This window comes from Betta splendens, chromosome 9, assembly GCF_900634795.4.
Source record: "Betta splendens chromosome 9, fBetSpl5.4, whole genome shotgun sequence".
In the NCBI taxonomy this organism is placed as follows: Eukaryota; Metazoa; Chordata; class Actinopteri; order Anabantiformes; family Osphronemidae; genus Betta; species Betta splendens.
Window position 1 is genome coordinate 24,012,172 of NC_040889.2, and position 15,923 is coordinate 24,028,094.

General features: G+C 42.5%; 1 protein-coding gene across 2 annotated transcripts in view; it reads left to right on the forward strand.

Annotated features, from left to right (window-relative positions):
* ipo11 (importin 11) overlaps window positions 1-12,415 on the forward strand; it is a 71,230-nt gene extending 58,815 nt beyond the window's left edge. For both annotated transcript variants that reach the window (XM_029161081.3, XM_029161082.3), the window contains one exon: window positions 10,539-12,415. In XM_029161081.3, the coding sequence (XP_029016914.1) occupies window positions 10,539-10,703 (165 nt within the window). In that variant the 3' untranslated portion in view covers window positions 10,704-12,415. The remainder of the gene's footprint in view (window positions 1-10,538) is intronic.
* The last annotated feature ends 3,508 nt before the right edge of the window (window positions 12,416-15,923 follow it).

Consider the following 15,923-nt stretch of genomic DNA (forward strand, 5'->3'; position numbering starts at 1 on the left):
CATAGAATGTACAGTACGGTCCCTGTGGGATGAGACGCTGCCTCTCCACTGCTGCATCGCTCAGATTAGGCCCCAGTTTGACTTGCTATATTTTTCTGTGCATGAAGGGTTTGTTTTGTGCTTTGGAAGCTGTTGACTGCTCCACTCCAATCTTGCCTAGGACTTGTAGCCCACTTTGATCTGAGTGTTGCAAGCAACTAAACTAGACTAACTGATGCTGTCTTTTGCCCTTGGTACGTAGTGCATCATTTGATTTGTGTGCTTCATCTACAAGGCCAGCATCATCAAACAACAAGAAGGATATGCAACTTCAAAGACCGTCTTCACTGGGGCACTAATGACATGGGTTTCGTCTGTTGTTCAATGGTGGTACACACCCAATTGAGCCTTTTTTTAAGGTGACTGTACACTCATGTAGTCTTCCAACATTGGATTTTTCTGAGTATGTTCCAATTAGACTCCAACATAAATAATAAAGAGAACATCTATTGCACATAGTTGTGCTAGAAAACCCAGGACGTAATGAGGGGGCCGTTTCTAAACCTTAGCAGCCATACGTGCTTGTTACTGGGTACATGCATCATGCATGTAAATAAAAGGAGCAATTAAGTCTAAAAATGGAGTAAAAACTGTTAACAGCGTGTGGATGGCTTGTGTTATAATTATTGTTGGTAGGCAAAAATCAAGTATTGTTTGCATCAATTGTAAATTTGTGGCCACAAATGTCAAGTCTTGATATTCAAAATGTTTTGTTGAACTAAATACCACCCAGAGACAGACAGACCACTCACACAAATCCTAGTAAGGTCAGTCATTGTCAGCCTGCTTTAAGCTACGGTGGGTCTGGTTGAACCTTCGGAATAGCGATAGCGGTCCATGCTACTTTACCTCTGAATGAATACCAACGTCTCTGAATGCTTTTCGTTCTTTACATGACTTATACCAATCAAATCTAAACAGAGCAGGTCGTATACACGCAATCCCACAGAGCCATCTTCATTATCTGTTGTTGTGGCCTGAGAGGATGCGGCACCATCTTCCATGTTTAAAATGCAATGTCACGATATGTACTGTAGGTAAGTTAATTACAGCCTGAGAAGCATACAGTATTTAGGTTTTAGACCTCTAGTACCTGGGAACAACTGAAAATATGAAAAGAAGAATAAGCTGTTTTTAATGGAGGCATTGTGATCTAAGAGAAGCGCTACACACCGTCATGAACATCACCAAAATCGCGCACATTATGTTTTATTACGACACAGCTGCAACCGCAGACATGTCGTGGCTTGAAGTCCCATACGGTGTTCTGTTTGTTGTTTAATGTTGATTTATTTGAACAGAATGCTTGGTTTAGTCATTTATAGCATTTACTCATGAGGTGTAACTGATGAGTTTTTGTTCCAGGCTATTAGGTTAATGGGCTGGTTTTCTGAATTGCATCTGCAGTTAGTAATAATAATGATGGGTCCATAAGACAAAATAGCAGCCTTACACGTTTTAACGTACAGTAAATAAGATCACGCATTTAGCGTGATGGGGATCACGTTCATCATTTAGCCTAAATATTGTCTAGTAAACTTTCTTTGAAAGCAGAGCTTGGTGTAGGTTTTACAGTAGCTAATGCTGATTCTCTCCAGTATGTCGTAATGTGGCATGACAGTGAAAAATACTTAGTGAGCCCCCTGCCACTGTTATCGAAATGGGCCTGAAGTACGAATTCTAATTAGAGGACCTCCTCCAGTAAAATGTTTGCTGATGGAATGGGGCTTTGAAAGGGCACCCCATTAAATGTGCATGCTTTGAAATTTGAGAGAAGGAAGATAAAGAATTGTACCTATTAGACTGTTGCCCTGTAGCTGTTATTGGTCAGTGTGAATGGGGACCATTTTCCAGCACTTATTATTAAGACATTAATTCATCCCTTTAGTTTCCCTGTTTTGTCCAGATTAGCAGTGAAACTGATGATGTTTACTCAGACTGGAGAACAAACATGCATGTGTGACTGTATAATAAATTGATACAAATTGCATTATTACCCAGGAGCCATGATTACTCAGAATGTTCTGAAAATGTTTCTGCTTTAACTTTAAAGAATACCTCGTTAATCATTAAATTGTTGCTCATTTCACAGTTTTTTATTATTCAGTTTCAATGAACCATCCAACGGCCTCCCAAGGTCCTAGAGGTGTATATTTATAGGAAATGAATTTCCGTGTGTTATCAATTCATTCTGGGCAGCACAAAGCATAAGTAATGAAGACTTGCCATTTTGCTTTATTATTGCTCCTCGTCTTAAACAGACCATCAGTGTCAGCATAATTTGGTTTTGCTGAATAACAGAGCTCTCTGACAGCGTTATTTTGCAGCACGAGATATGAAGATTCTCCTTTGTGCTGCCTAAGGCGGACAGAGGCATCAAAATTAGTTTCTATATCTGTCACGTCTAAGCTCCACAGCTATTTGTCTATGAGAGGACTGGACGTTTTAGGTTTTAGCCTGAGGATATGGCGAACATTCACCACTTTTTGAATTAACGATCAGAAAGCAACTGGATAAATGACCTGTATGCAGAGCCTACATGGTGAATGCTTTTATAGAAGGTTGTGTTGCCTAAATACTGACCCTTTGTACTCTGTCGGTTTTGTCAGGTTATTATAGTGTTGCTGTATATTAAGAAGCACATTTGTGTATTAAGTTTTCTGTACATCAAGCACCTGCAGCTTTATGCTCATACTGCAGGAATCAATTGACTGGCACTCACGTTGAATGTCACCATTGATCCCCCACTTGGTTTGATCTATAGACAGTTCCAAAACAAAGAATCCAAAGATGACTCCACTTTTATTATTGAAAAAAAGTATTGTAAATGGGGAAAAAAATAGCAGATAAGAAAAACGCAACTGGTGTAAAAAAGAAAAATTAATCTCAAGTACTGTAAAATACAAGCAATATTGTCTGTTTATTCAAACCTGCAATAGTCACAACATAATGTGCTGTAATATACTCTGTCAGATTGAAGGTGATTTTGACGTAACCACTGAACACGTCAGAAATCAAATGTGGTTTAATCCAGGAGTTCATAAGGACCACTGCATCTGCCCCAGCTACTCCTGACGACCTGTATCGTGTGCTCGGCCTATTAGAAGCTGTGCAGGGATGGTTGGAGACCAGGACTAGGGCCCTAAACACCAGACTTAATCACACTTGAATTAATTTGTACAACGTCTGTCTGACATGAAGGTCTAATCCTCTTCATGTTTTAATATTTCAACAGTAGCCTAACCAGCCACGTTGCACCATGAGGTCCAACTCACAGGTGATCTGTAACGACTACTGAGAGAGTCGTCCCAAACAGCCACCGTTAATGGTGCCTTATTGATTAAGCCGTTTCATAGTGGCATCTTAACAGCACTGTCACCTGCTGGTAGGATAATGAAACATATGAAGTGTGCACTGCAGGGAACCCGTTGGCCCATTTACATCTCCCCCTGTTCTCGTGTTAAAGCTGCAGCTGTGAAGAAAGGATAACGATGATGCAGCCAGAAGTATCATTACTGTAAGTTTAGCGTCTTCACCTGTCGTGTTCATTTTGTTTAATGCAGGTTGTGAGCATAACTGACCTTTGCTCTGAAAATGAAGTTGCTGAATTGTTCCTACTTCTTAATTACCGGTGTTCATCCAGCATGTGACATTAATGCTGTATATCTATATAATACATTGTGCACATTATTTCTGACAGTTTAACATTACAGTCTGATCAGCGCCTATGCAAAACTCACAATATTATATATTCAGCACAAAAGAGCACTGAACTTGCTGTACATAGTTGGATCCTAAAGCTCATAACTGCCAGGTAAATTTATGATAGTAAAGCATAAAGTTTATCAGAACTAACTTAAATTTTTGTTTACTATTCCTCATGCACTTATTGTTTTTTGTGTAAGTTACCCAACCTACCTGTCCTCTATAACCAAGGAATGCTGGTTAGTGCAGACATCGCTCCAAGACTAGTTAGTATTTTTTTAGAGTTTAAGTTTTGTTCTATAATTATCATTTTTCATTGTTTATATCATAGCTCAGATGCTGCCTTGTCTTCTTTTATGCTATCTTTCAAACATTTGTAAAAAAGAGTTAGAAATATAAAGCCATAACATTTTCAGATTGCTGCAGCCATGTACAAGTATTCACAAAAGCCTTTTTATTACATAGATTATCATTGTACATGTTGAATAAAAGCACAACCATCTGCCTGCGCTTGCAGAACTGAGAAGCTTTGTGTTCAGACTGTTGCTGCTTTGCCCCGTCCAGACAACAATATGATTTCCTTTCCATTTGTTGGGCTTTTGTTATGATGCATCACTCTGATTGGCACAGCTGTTTCAGGGTGATGAGACCAGCCGTGTGGCTTATATTCAGTCTCAGACACGCTTTGAGCACCCTGCGTTGTCTTGCACTTGCGAACCAGAATGGTGGGAATAACAGTGGCACAGTGTGAAAATTAAAAGCATAATTCAGAAATGGGGCATTCAGACGCTGCCTGACAGGTGGCGCGGCTCATTTCAGACAGGATGACATGTCAGCACTGTCATTCAGGTGACCAATCTCTGGACTCAATCCATTTGTAAACTGTCTTAACTGTCTTTAAAGACGGTCAGTAACTCTCCTAAAGCTGAGTGTTGAGTTGAGTGTTTCCATTTGGCTTGGTATTAAAAGAAAAAACATGCTCATTATCTTTGAATGAAGAGCTTTGGAAAGGCTGAATTGTAGCACTTTCCGTGTGCTGCAGACTTGTTGTTGCCTCTAGGCAAACTTGTAGCTTTGCTGTGTCGTCTTATTGTGCATGCGGCCTCACACTCCTACACCTAAAGGTGTGACTTTAGTGATATGTACCCTTATGACAGATTGCTAGCGGGCTCTTACATTTACACCCTCCAGTACAGTATTAATTAGGGTATTACAATTTGTGCCGCCTCATTTAGTAAGGAAATTACTGCAATCAACTTCTAATCCTCCCTCTAAGTCAAGAGACCAAGAACTAATGAAACCTCGGAAAAGGAACTGGAAGGTTGATTTGGCAACATCTTTCACTCTATATTTTTGCCCTTGCTTCGCTGTGCACTGACCTCCCTTGTCTAAATTTAACGTGTGTCTTCCTTGATGGTTATTTAACGGCGCTGTCTGTTTTCTGTATGCTTGATCGGGTTTTGTTCCTGAATGTGATAGTGCTGACTAATGTACATGACCTTATGTCTCAGCCCATTGCTCTCTGGGACAATGATTGGATTTCTTTACCAACTCCGCCAAAGTGACAAATATGTCCTGTGTAATCAATGGGTAAATAAATGTAGAATTGTTGTTGACACGTACAGTGCAAAGGTTTACTGGCATACGTTCTAAAGCTTTTAAAGTTCATAATGGAATTCAAGATGAACGTTTTTAAATGTCTTAGGTTTGGAGACACTGGCTGACATACTCATGTCTAGATGAGCAGTACTTTTTCAGTGTAGGTGCAGTCTTTAAAGTTCTTGACCGTGTTAATCAGTCGGTTCATTTACATCAATCTGACTGTACAACAAAAAGCCACACACATCTCTGGCTTTTTCTTCGTAGAAGTCACATGTCTGTCAGACGTTCTGAATTACTTTGTGACAAAACAAAAGCAAACATGATTTAATTTGCAGGCCTGTGCAACCACATTAGTTTAAATTCTCTTAATTTAAACCATCACGCACTAAAAACTATTATTCAAAGTCATAATAGCGGCAGTTTAGAAGCCACAGAATGCAGCCATCAGGGTAATGAAGCTTAGTGTAATTTAGGTTAATTATAAAGGGGAACTCCAGTTTCACAGATCAACATCAGTTTACTTGCCATTTAAAGCCCGGTGCCGCTGCTGAATTCACAATTTTACCTGTAGCATCCGACACCGGCTCATTGTCCTGGAAGCCTCTCGTTGCCAGGGTTAAAGGTCATTGCACGTAATTCTAATAATGAATCCTGTTGCTGTTCTCTTCAGTGGCTGAAAAACTTTTAATGTTGATCATATTAAAAAAATGTCAATAGTAAAGTAGAATGAAAAAGAATATGAAGTAAGAATGCTAAAGGGACAGGGAATGAATAGTGATGGTGTAAACTAATTATAATAAATTGGACACAGAACAGACCAGGCATAATTTGTCATTCCAGGGTCAAGGTCAGGACGGGGGTCACGCGTTTGTTCCCACAGACCAAAGGGATGTTATTAGCTTGCATCGTCGAGGGTAAATTGTACATCAGTCATGTAGAAACACTAGAAATGTCTTGGTCCTCCTCCGTCTTTGTAGTACTTGGTCAGTACAGACACCCTGTGTTTATATTAATGGTCCATTTGCATAAAGTAAAAGCAAACAGACTTTAACTGGCGCAGGTTCACAGAGTCATGGTGATTATCAGCATTCTCATTATTACGGCTTCTTTCTTCCTGCTAAACTTTATCTTACCTACTCCTCTATTCTCTTTTGTGCCATTCCTCCTTTTATCAGACTTTCTCTGCATCACATCTGTGTCTCCCACTTCATTCTGCCTATCATTTATCTTCTACTCATTCTGGGGCATGAAGAGTGTTGGGTCTTTATCAGTGAGTCACAGCAGGGGGGCATGTGGCTCTCGCTCCATCGTTGGCTCCCATCTTCGCTCCCCCCCCCCCCCCCCCCCCCCCAACATCACTCAATTTCATTTCATGGTCAGGCCTTCACTGGTCTCATCGTTTCTGTAGCTGCAATTTAAGCTTTGAATATTTGGTTTTTGGACCCACAGGTTGCATGTGCTCCTTATCTTCACACAAATTGAATGTGTCCTTTCAGTTTATCTCTTAGCTGTTTTTCCTCTCCCCTATTTTCACTCCACTTAGCATGTTGTCGTAGCGACATGTCATCTCTTTGTTCGTTGCACCTCTTCTCCTCCCCCGTATTTTGGTTGCCTTTATCTGTCCCTCACATATTCACACCCTCTAATTACTCTCCCGTTTCCTGTTTCATCCTACTGACAGTCCGGGGTTTAAAATGGTAGAGATAAAGCCATTTTCTGGAAACGGTCTCACCTGAGCAGCACATGTTTTACATGATTGCCTTCCATCAATCACATAAGCGCGACAGATGAGGCAGTTTTGCAGCGTTTGATATCACTATTATGCAAGAAGTGTATCCTGAAGAGATCTGCAAATGGACAGTATTGGTTTTAACCCCATCCTTTGTTTAATCTCTTCCTGACTGGTTGCAACGGCCATATTTTAGGGGTGTCTGTCAGGACTGCACAGGTCTCATCAACCTGGAGACCTCTTTAATAACGCCATGTAAATAGATCCAAATGTGACAAACTGAAAATGTTAACTCTGTTGGAACAATGTCATAACAAACACTTAAGATTCAAGATGAAGTAAAACTGGAGCAGTAGTAGCTGTAAACAGCATGACAGGCACCACGTTAACCTCACAATAGGTCTCCAGCAGCGTTAATAAGATCCACATCCTCCAGGAGAAGATGCCAGAATAAAACACATCTTGACTGTGCAGACGTATCTGTGTAACACGCTCAGGGTTTATTGGCCGTTCAGTTAGACTATTGACGGATGGATCAGATATGAGAGTGACAGGTCCAGCTCTAAAAAGACCCAGACAGCACCATTCTGGCTCCTACTCCGTGTCACTGATGGGAGCTTTGTGCATGCTCAGTACGAGTGATCAACCACAACGGCCGCTTCCACCAGCCTACACCTTTATTTTCACATTCTGCACATACACAACCACAGCGTTGAGAAAACCTACGGTGCAAAGGGATGTCTATGATTACGGTGAACAGATGATGCTGATTGTTGGATTGCACAGATTTATCCTTCGTGCATCTACTTTTGAAGATCTCTCTCATCCTACGGCAGCCTGCTGATTCCATTCACATTTAAACGTGATTAAAAAGACTGTGTCTTTAGTTGATCTTTATCTGCCATTTGGTGCAGTTAAGCATGAAAGAGGTGAGGGTTAATATCACTATCATGAACATCCTCTATAAACGCATCGCGAAAGATACAATTGTTGCCTAAAGTGCGATTAATAAGGAAAGTTAGTTGACCAATCAGATCAAGCCTCTTGTGATCACATGCATGAAAGATAGATTCTTAATAATTTGCAATCTCGGTTATGTTACGCTGCAGCCCTCTGTTGGTCGAAGCCACCAACATATACGATATAGGTTAAGCTGAGGCTGCAACCCTGCATAATATCATCACGCATCATATCGTGCGGCCAGTGGAGGTTGGCGGTGTAATGAGTTAAGCTGGATTTGATCACTTGAGTGCCGTGTTCAAGTGTAGTCGTGAGTTGTCATAAATTAGCTGATGAAATTAGCATGTAGTCATTGTGAAAGCCCTGAGCTCCCACTGTCATCATTCCCTTTCGCCGTACAGTTCTTAGTTTACCCTTTCATGCGTCATACTGTATGGCCCCAGCTAATTACATCACACTGGCGTGGGTGTGCTGTATCTTCTCCCTCACACACACACACACACACACACACACGAAGCGCTGTACTTTTGTGTTTGCACTTAGGAATGAGGCACCACAGGATATGAGTTAAAAGCTGGAAGAGCACAGGTTATTGCATCATTAACTCCAGTTAGCAAGTGGCTGCCTGACTTGGTTTCCTTTAAAGCCTCCTGCTACAATACAAATGGGTTCTTCCTGCTCGTAGAGCAGCCTATTGTGATGAGAGGGTTACTGAAGAGGAACGGGGGGAAAATGCATGTTTGGGACGTCAAAAAGTGAGAACATCAAAGTATTTATATTAATTGTAATGTGATTTGACGGAAGGTGTATAAATGGACATTAGTTGTTGTGGAAGGTGTGTTTGTGTGACTCGGGACTCTTTACTGTGTTTGCTGTGGAAAAGGGCAGCAGCCGGCTGGGGGATCACATTAGAGGAGAGGGCTTTCACAGGTCCTGTTATTTCATGTGTCCCACTTCATCTCTTTCTGTCTGCTCCTCTCTGCCCCGCACAATGAGGTGCAGCTGTGATTGCACACTCGCTGCATCCCACGTCATCCTCCCCTCGTCGATTTCTCTCTCTTTGCGGCGCTCTCCGCGTCATCGTGCCGGTTTAGATGTAATGTTTGCTGTGTTCTGTATATTGTCAAACAGGAAATCCTGTTCAAAGCTCTTCTTTTAGTGTCATGTAATGCGATTGAGGGCCTTTGGCTAATCTAAATCAAACCTGCACTTTGTCTTGACTTCTACCAAAGCATTTGTGACATGTGGTTCTAATAAATGTTCACCCCTCCATGATTATGAAGCCTATTAGTCCAGGTAGGAGAGTGATGCAGTGAGATAACCTGGCTTCCGTAAACACCTGATCTAAATCATACTGAGATGCTCTTTGATGAGCTGGATTAAATCAAAGTAAAGCAGCCAAAACCACTTGTTCCCTTTAAAAAATCTTGACTGTTGACGTGTTTTATTGTTTCCCACTAAAATTAGTCTAGAGGATGGTCTAGCAACACGCATGCTATGCAGTGGCTCCATAGTCACACGCATATTGCACCTTAGGCAAATGGAGGATCCCCTCCTATGCAGACACACGCGCTTCCAGCAGGTCCTCGTGCTGCAGGTAATTATGCAGGTTAGATGACAGCTTTTCCATTAAGCCACTCTCCACCAGCCACACTCCACTAGAGTGATTGCCCTGTAATGACAAAGAACTAATTAGCATGACAAGTATTCTTTCTAGTGATTGGCTGGAGACCAGCAGTTGTCATTACAATATTCCGTTCCTCAGAGGACCTGAAGTTCCCTCTGCCTCCGTCTATGTGGGCTCTTCCAACGCCGTGCCGGTAGCAGCACATACGCTTGAGCAGACGTGTTTGAGTTGGAGTACGTCGAGCGATAAAGGATTCTGTCCCTGTGGGAGCGTATTTCAGTGCTTAATGCAGTGACTGCTTTCAGTCCAGGTGCTGAAAGAGGACGGAGGACGAGCGAATCAAAGCAGACCCGAGCGAGAGGCCCAGAACCAAGCAGATGTTCATGTATTCACACACTGTACAATAATCGATGCCACCAGAGGAGCTTTGCATACATATATAGTGTCTAATTTGTTTGCAGAGTGCAGGCTTTTGAACTTTCGCTCGCTGTTGTTTGCCGCTGTCCTTGCTTCACTCCACAGACAATAAATGACGGCGCGCTTTCCACAGAAATATGTCAGCTGTCAGCATCCAGCTTTCCTCAGTTGTCAAGGATTGTTTTTCCACTTCTCTCTGCAGCATAGGATAAATAGTGGCGGCTCAATATACTGAATCATTTTTATAGGGCCAGGTTTGTTAGATGGATATGTCAGACTTGGGGAAGGTTGTTTTCCTTTCTCGTCTGAAGCGTCTCATGAACCGCGTGACGCTGTTATTGGTGTATGTGCTTTTCAGCAGCTTTTGCAGCTGGCAGTTGCTGCAGGAATGAAAGACAGGTTAGTGTTATTAACTAAAAGGATCCGACGCCTCTTTGCCTTTTCTGTGTTTCCCTGCAGTTGGCCCTGGAGGACCCCGTGCACAGCGTCTCCCTGCAGCAGTTCGTCTACGAGAAGCTGAAGGCGCAGCAGGCTCTGCTGGGAGACCAGGGCTTTGGGGTTCTAATGGAGACTGTGGACACGGAGCTCGTCAGGCAGCTCCAGGAGTTCCTCCAAGGCCTCTGAATCCTGGCTCCAACCCTACAGATATCTACCGCCTACTGCTATCCTCGCCCCCATTTTTTTTAAAAGTACCGGAAAGGCCCAAGATCTGCCCAACGTGTGGACTCCGTATCCAAACCTCTACCCATGCTATGCCTTATCTATATTCAGACCTAGCCTTGTTACCTGCCCCACGTGAAAACCCTTCATCCCTTTCTCTATAATCTAGAGGGACACCTTTTTTTTTTTTTTTTTTTTTTTTTTTTTTTTTTTTTTTTTAAGCACGATGACGCTCATGTGGGTACCTAGAAACCAGAGCTTCCACTCAGTTTGTCTAGTTTCTTCTCTTGGTGTAGGTTTACTGTGGAATGGGTAGAAAATTGGAAGGATGGTGTCAAAGTTGGCGCCGGGGGTGGAGCAGGATATAAACCACAGACCATCTGCAGGTGCCAGAGCTGGATCCTTGGACTATTTTCTATTGAAAAACGTGCATATGGTAGCAAAGACATGGATAAATGGAGTCTGAAGGACCTAAAGCAGTGTTTACAGAATCTGTTGTTAAAAAAGAAAAAAAATGTAATTTTGTATGTATGTAAAGTATGGATGATGTTCTGCATGATGAGATGTTGTTTTTTTTAGTTAACTTTTATGTTGTTAATTTGTCATCCATTTAGAAAGGAAAGAATTTTGTCACAACCAGAGGTCATGTTGAAGTAACTACTGAGAGGAAGTAAGTGTTTTTTTTTTTGTTTTTTTTTTTTTTTTAATTCCTGATTTGTAGGAGTGCCGAACCACATTTACATGTATATACATACTGCTGCTAACTGAAGGTGTGTCGGAGCACTTTAATAACCAAAAAACTGTTTCAACATTTTTCTTCTTTTTTTTTTTTTTTTTTTTTTTTAAGAAAGCGCCGTGCGGCAGGATGTTGAAACCCGGCTTGCGTTTTGGTTCTTATCTCGAGTTGTTGCCATTTGCCATGTGTGACGGGTTAAATGTAACACTGCTGGGTCGTTTCTTTTGATTGTTTCAAAAACATATCGTGAGCTACTGTGACTCTGACGAGTCACTCTTGGAGAACGCTGTGTAGCCGCCACCCTGCTGTTTTTGTCCCATTTCACCATCGCTGGTCACGACAGTGGTAACGAAGAAGGTTTGATCGAATTAAGATTGACTGAAAAAGCATTTTCCCAAAACAATAGTTTACTTGAAATCTAACTATCACAATACAGTATATACGAATCCATTCATACAATTGGATCACTTTTACTTTTAAAGTAAAATATAGTTGACCCCAATTAAAACCCTAATTTACTCTGGATTTAAAGTGAAAAGTATTCACAATCTGACTTTACACACGGATTCTCTTAATCTATTGTTCTGGAATTCATGGATTAAGATGATTTCCTTGCTCTTGTTAGGCTGAGAGACCTCTGTGGGAAAGACATAATCCTGACACAAGCTCCTTTGACCCTGTGATAGTTGAGTAGCAGTCAGAGTTACAGCCTTATACTTTCAGCCTTACCTATCCTTGAAACTCAAACCACCTTTCTTTCTATTATTCTCCTTTCTAAAATAGCGTAACAGTGCTAATCCTGGCAATTATGATGTTTTGAGTACAATAAGCAGCAGAGGGATGTTTTGGGGTTATGAGTTTGATTATGTTTTAAGAGGAAATAATCCTTGTTGCTTTTTCCAAAGTCTACAATAAAATGCAGTAATGAGGCAAAACATTAGTCTGCGTTAGTCCATTCTCACAATACATGTAGTGGAAATGAATGATTCACATTGTATACAAAGCAATGTACAAGGTTGACTTTACTCCAGAAGCATCTTGTTCTGTCCAAGGACACATTGATAAGTGGACCAGAGAAGCCCGTGATTAAACCACCGACCGTGCAGTTGGTTGGCGACACTTTAAGTTCTGGGTTATATTAAAAACTAGATTGCGTGTTGTGCAGGTCCTTGGAGTGTGTTTATTTTAAGCAGGTCATTTAAGAAGTGACTGGCAGATAATAAAGATGCAGATTTTCAGCTGAGGCTGGTGGGAACTCTGCTTTCTAAGTAACTGCTCATAAAGCAAAGTCAAATTCACTCACTCGAAGTGAATCCACAGCAATAATGATTTGGGTAATAAACGTGGCATATCAAAGTCATAGCAGGAAATTTAATGAACTGTAGTTGTCGAGACCTCACACATTGAGCTAGGAATCATCGCCTGGTATTTTGACAGTAGACTTGCTGATGTTTGCTGAACATGTCGGGCGCCGTTGCTCTTTGTTGCAGCAGTTGGGAGGTGTCGAATTAACAAGCACATAGTGGCCGTAGGTGCAGCTGCTGCTCAGTAACTTTGGTGTCTATGAAACATACAAATCCATACTTCCCCCACGCAGCTGCTCCTATAAGTGCCTTTTCTTGCCAAGGCACCAGTGGCCAGCGTGGACCCATTTGTCTTAAGTGCTCGCGAACAAATGTACTTCTGGCCACCGGTCACTTGAGTATCTTATAGAGAGCAAGGGGACGATTACGGATTCTGCAGCCATCTTCACTTCCTGCTCTGCCTTTTCTTGCTCCCAGAACTATTAATCAAAGGCGCTCAGTCATTCATCTTTCCCCCACTCGCTCTCATCCTCACATCTATTACACTTACTACCAGTGTAGCGCTTTACTGACAGATAAAAGCCACGTATAGACTTATCGGCCAGGCTTTGTTTTAATTGCAGCAGTGAGCGGAGGGATGAACTCTAATCTATAACTTGGTTTGCCAGTTTAAAGAGTATCATTACACAGCACCGTGTTCTTCTCTCTGGACCTTTTGAGTAATTGTTAATTTTTCTTTTTAGGTACTTTTGAACTTTATTTATGGACACCTGTAATGGCGCTCAGCGTTATCTAGAATAATCAGTCCAATAATGACATTATTGGCGTCTTAACTCAGGAGTTAGGAGAGTTAAGATCTTTAGTTTTTCTACTCTGGCTTCTCTTGTATTTCATTAATACAGTGTATTTTTTGTTCACTATTCAAATGTAAATGATGTGAATTACATCTAAATGAAAAGTTTCGTTTTTGAAAATCAAATATTCTTTAGTTTAGTACATTTACTGCTGGCGACCAAGCATTGCATCACTGAAGACCATAAAGCTTCGTGTTTGATTCGTGTTCACGTGACCTAAAAAAAACATGGACGAGTTGAAACTCTTTTTGGTCGCTGAGGACACTTTAATCTGTCCCCTCTCAGCTCGTCTTTGTCAGCTACCTGTCATTCTGATTGCGGCTTTTGTGCCAGCGAAGTATCACTGACACTGCGTGGGTGAGCGCGTGTTTGCCTCCGCGTTTTGATTCTGATTAGAAGCGGCGCTCCTCGTCTGCGCGCGGAAGCCTGTAATTAAAACCCGAGGCTCGGAGCGCGAGCGACCGCTTCGTGGCCGCGCCTCGCGCCTTTCAAGTAGGTGTGCGAGCTCGACAAGGAGCCGCGCCTCGGTGACGCGCGTGCGCGTGTCCAGCGCTGCGCTCGGGGCCTCACAGTAATTGCGCAGTTTTAAAGGAACGCGTAACGTGCAGCCGTTAATGAGTTTCACGGGGTGAGAGATGCGGTTAAGGAAGCAACTCAAATGGCTTTTAATCTCATAAACGGTGACATCAACTTTTAATAAACGCAGGTTCGGCTTCTCAGAGGTGACATTTTGCTGCCCTTGTTTGTTTTCTTTCATAATGAACGCGGAGGCTCTGCCGTATTAGTGCAGCGCCACTTTCGGGCCCGCAGAACCGAGCCGACGCGCGTCCTTTGTGCGGCGCGCGACGATAAATGCCCAACAAAGCAATAGATGCCTCCGCGCCCTTTGATCTGCCGCCGTCGTTACTATACGCGCCGATTGCTCTTTGTGCGGGTCGTCAAATGTGAGATGAAAAGCGAAACGGCTCCTCCGAAAGCAAAATGTCACATTGTGTGGAGGAAGAGGCGCGTGAGTGCAGGAAGCGGAGGCGCCGCCTGACTGCGCCTCTCAACACCGCGTTACACTATTTATTATGCCGCAGGCTGCGGCGAGTGCGGCCAATACTAATCAGACAGGTGGGCACTGGGCGTCCCTGTGGTAATGATGGAGTCTGTTTCCGTCTCTTGTCTCCCCCCTCTCCCTCCCTCTCTCCCTCCCCCCGCGTGCCCGGGCTGCGGCAGAATCCGATTACCGGCGCACTTTCATCACCGCGGTGTCACTTATCTCGGGACATGACTCAGCACTTCTCGGGGTGAAGCCTCGGGCTGGATTTCCACCCTCACATGTTGGAAGCCGTCACAAGTGCGTCGGTATCGGGGAGGTATGAAGGAGCCGCCTGGCAGCGGCGCGCGCCAGACAACTGGCACTGTCTTTAAACATTAATCATGGTTCCACTGTAAAACACGGCTTCTCAATCTGAGAGGGGACTGGGTTTGGTCGTAACTGTGGCGAGTAATCAAAAGCTGCTCAGTCCCAGTGCTCCCCAAAGGTCTTTTCCTTTTTTATATATTTATTTATGAGTCACGTCAAAGTCTTGCAGGTTAAATTATACTTTTGTCAAGATTTGTGTCATAAAAGGCTTTTCGGGCGCTGGTCACGTAGCATATGTATGATATTGACCACCGTATTGATCAGGTGTAAGAGCCTAAAGTGCCGGTGACCTATCAGATTTGTTTTTTCCAGCCGACTGCTGATGCACTTGAAGGGCTCGTTTGTCCCCTTTGTTCCCTCTTCGTTTCTTCGGCTGATTTTCTGGGGCCCAATTGTTCCTGAGAGCGGGAGGAGACGGCGACTCAGCACAGCCGCCTCCTCCTTTTTGTTCCCACTGTCAAATTCTGCCGTGCACCGTAATGAATCTCGCACTGGACTGAATTAGTTATTGATGAAGTTGTCAGTCTTTGTTAGGCTTCACTCTGTCAGCTGACTTTAGAGGAATCAAAAAATGTCTCTCACAAACAGCATTCATCTTACAAATGCTTTGATACTGTAGAGTACACACACAGTGAAACACACAGTAAACGAGCACTAATAAAAAAACACCCAAACAAACCTGTGACTTTACTTATCAAACACATCTAAAAGCAGATTTGAGACTCATTTACTCATTGTAGGTTGTTGTTGTAAGTTGATTGTTGCAGCTGGACAAAATAATAATAGACCACATTTTTAAATGGTAGTTTGACAAAATAATATAATTGTGATGTTGGAACTTTATCCAACTTTTGATAAAGTTCCAACATCACAATTATA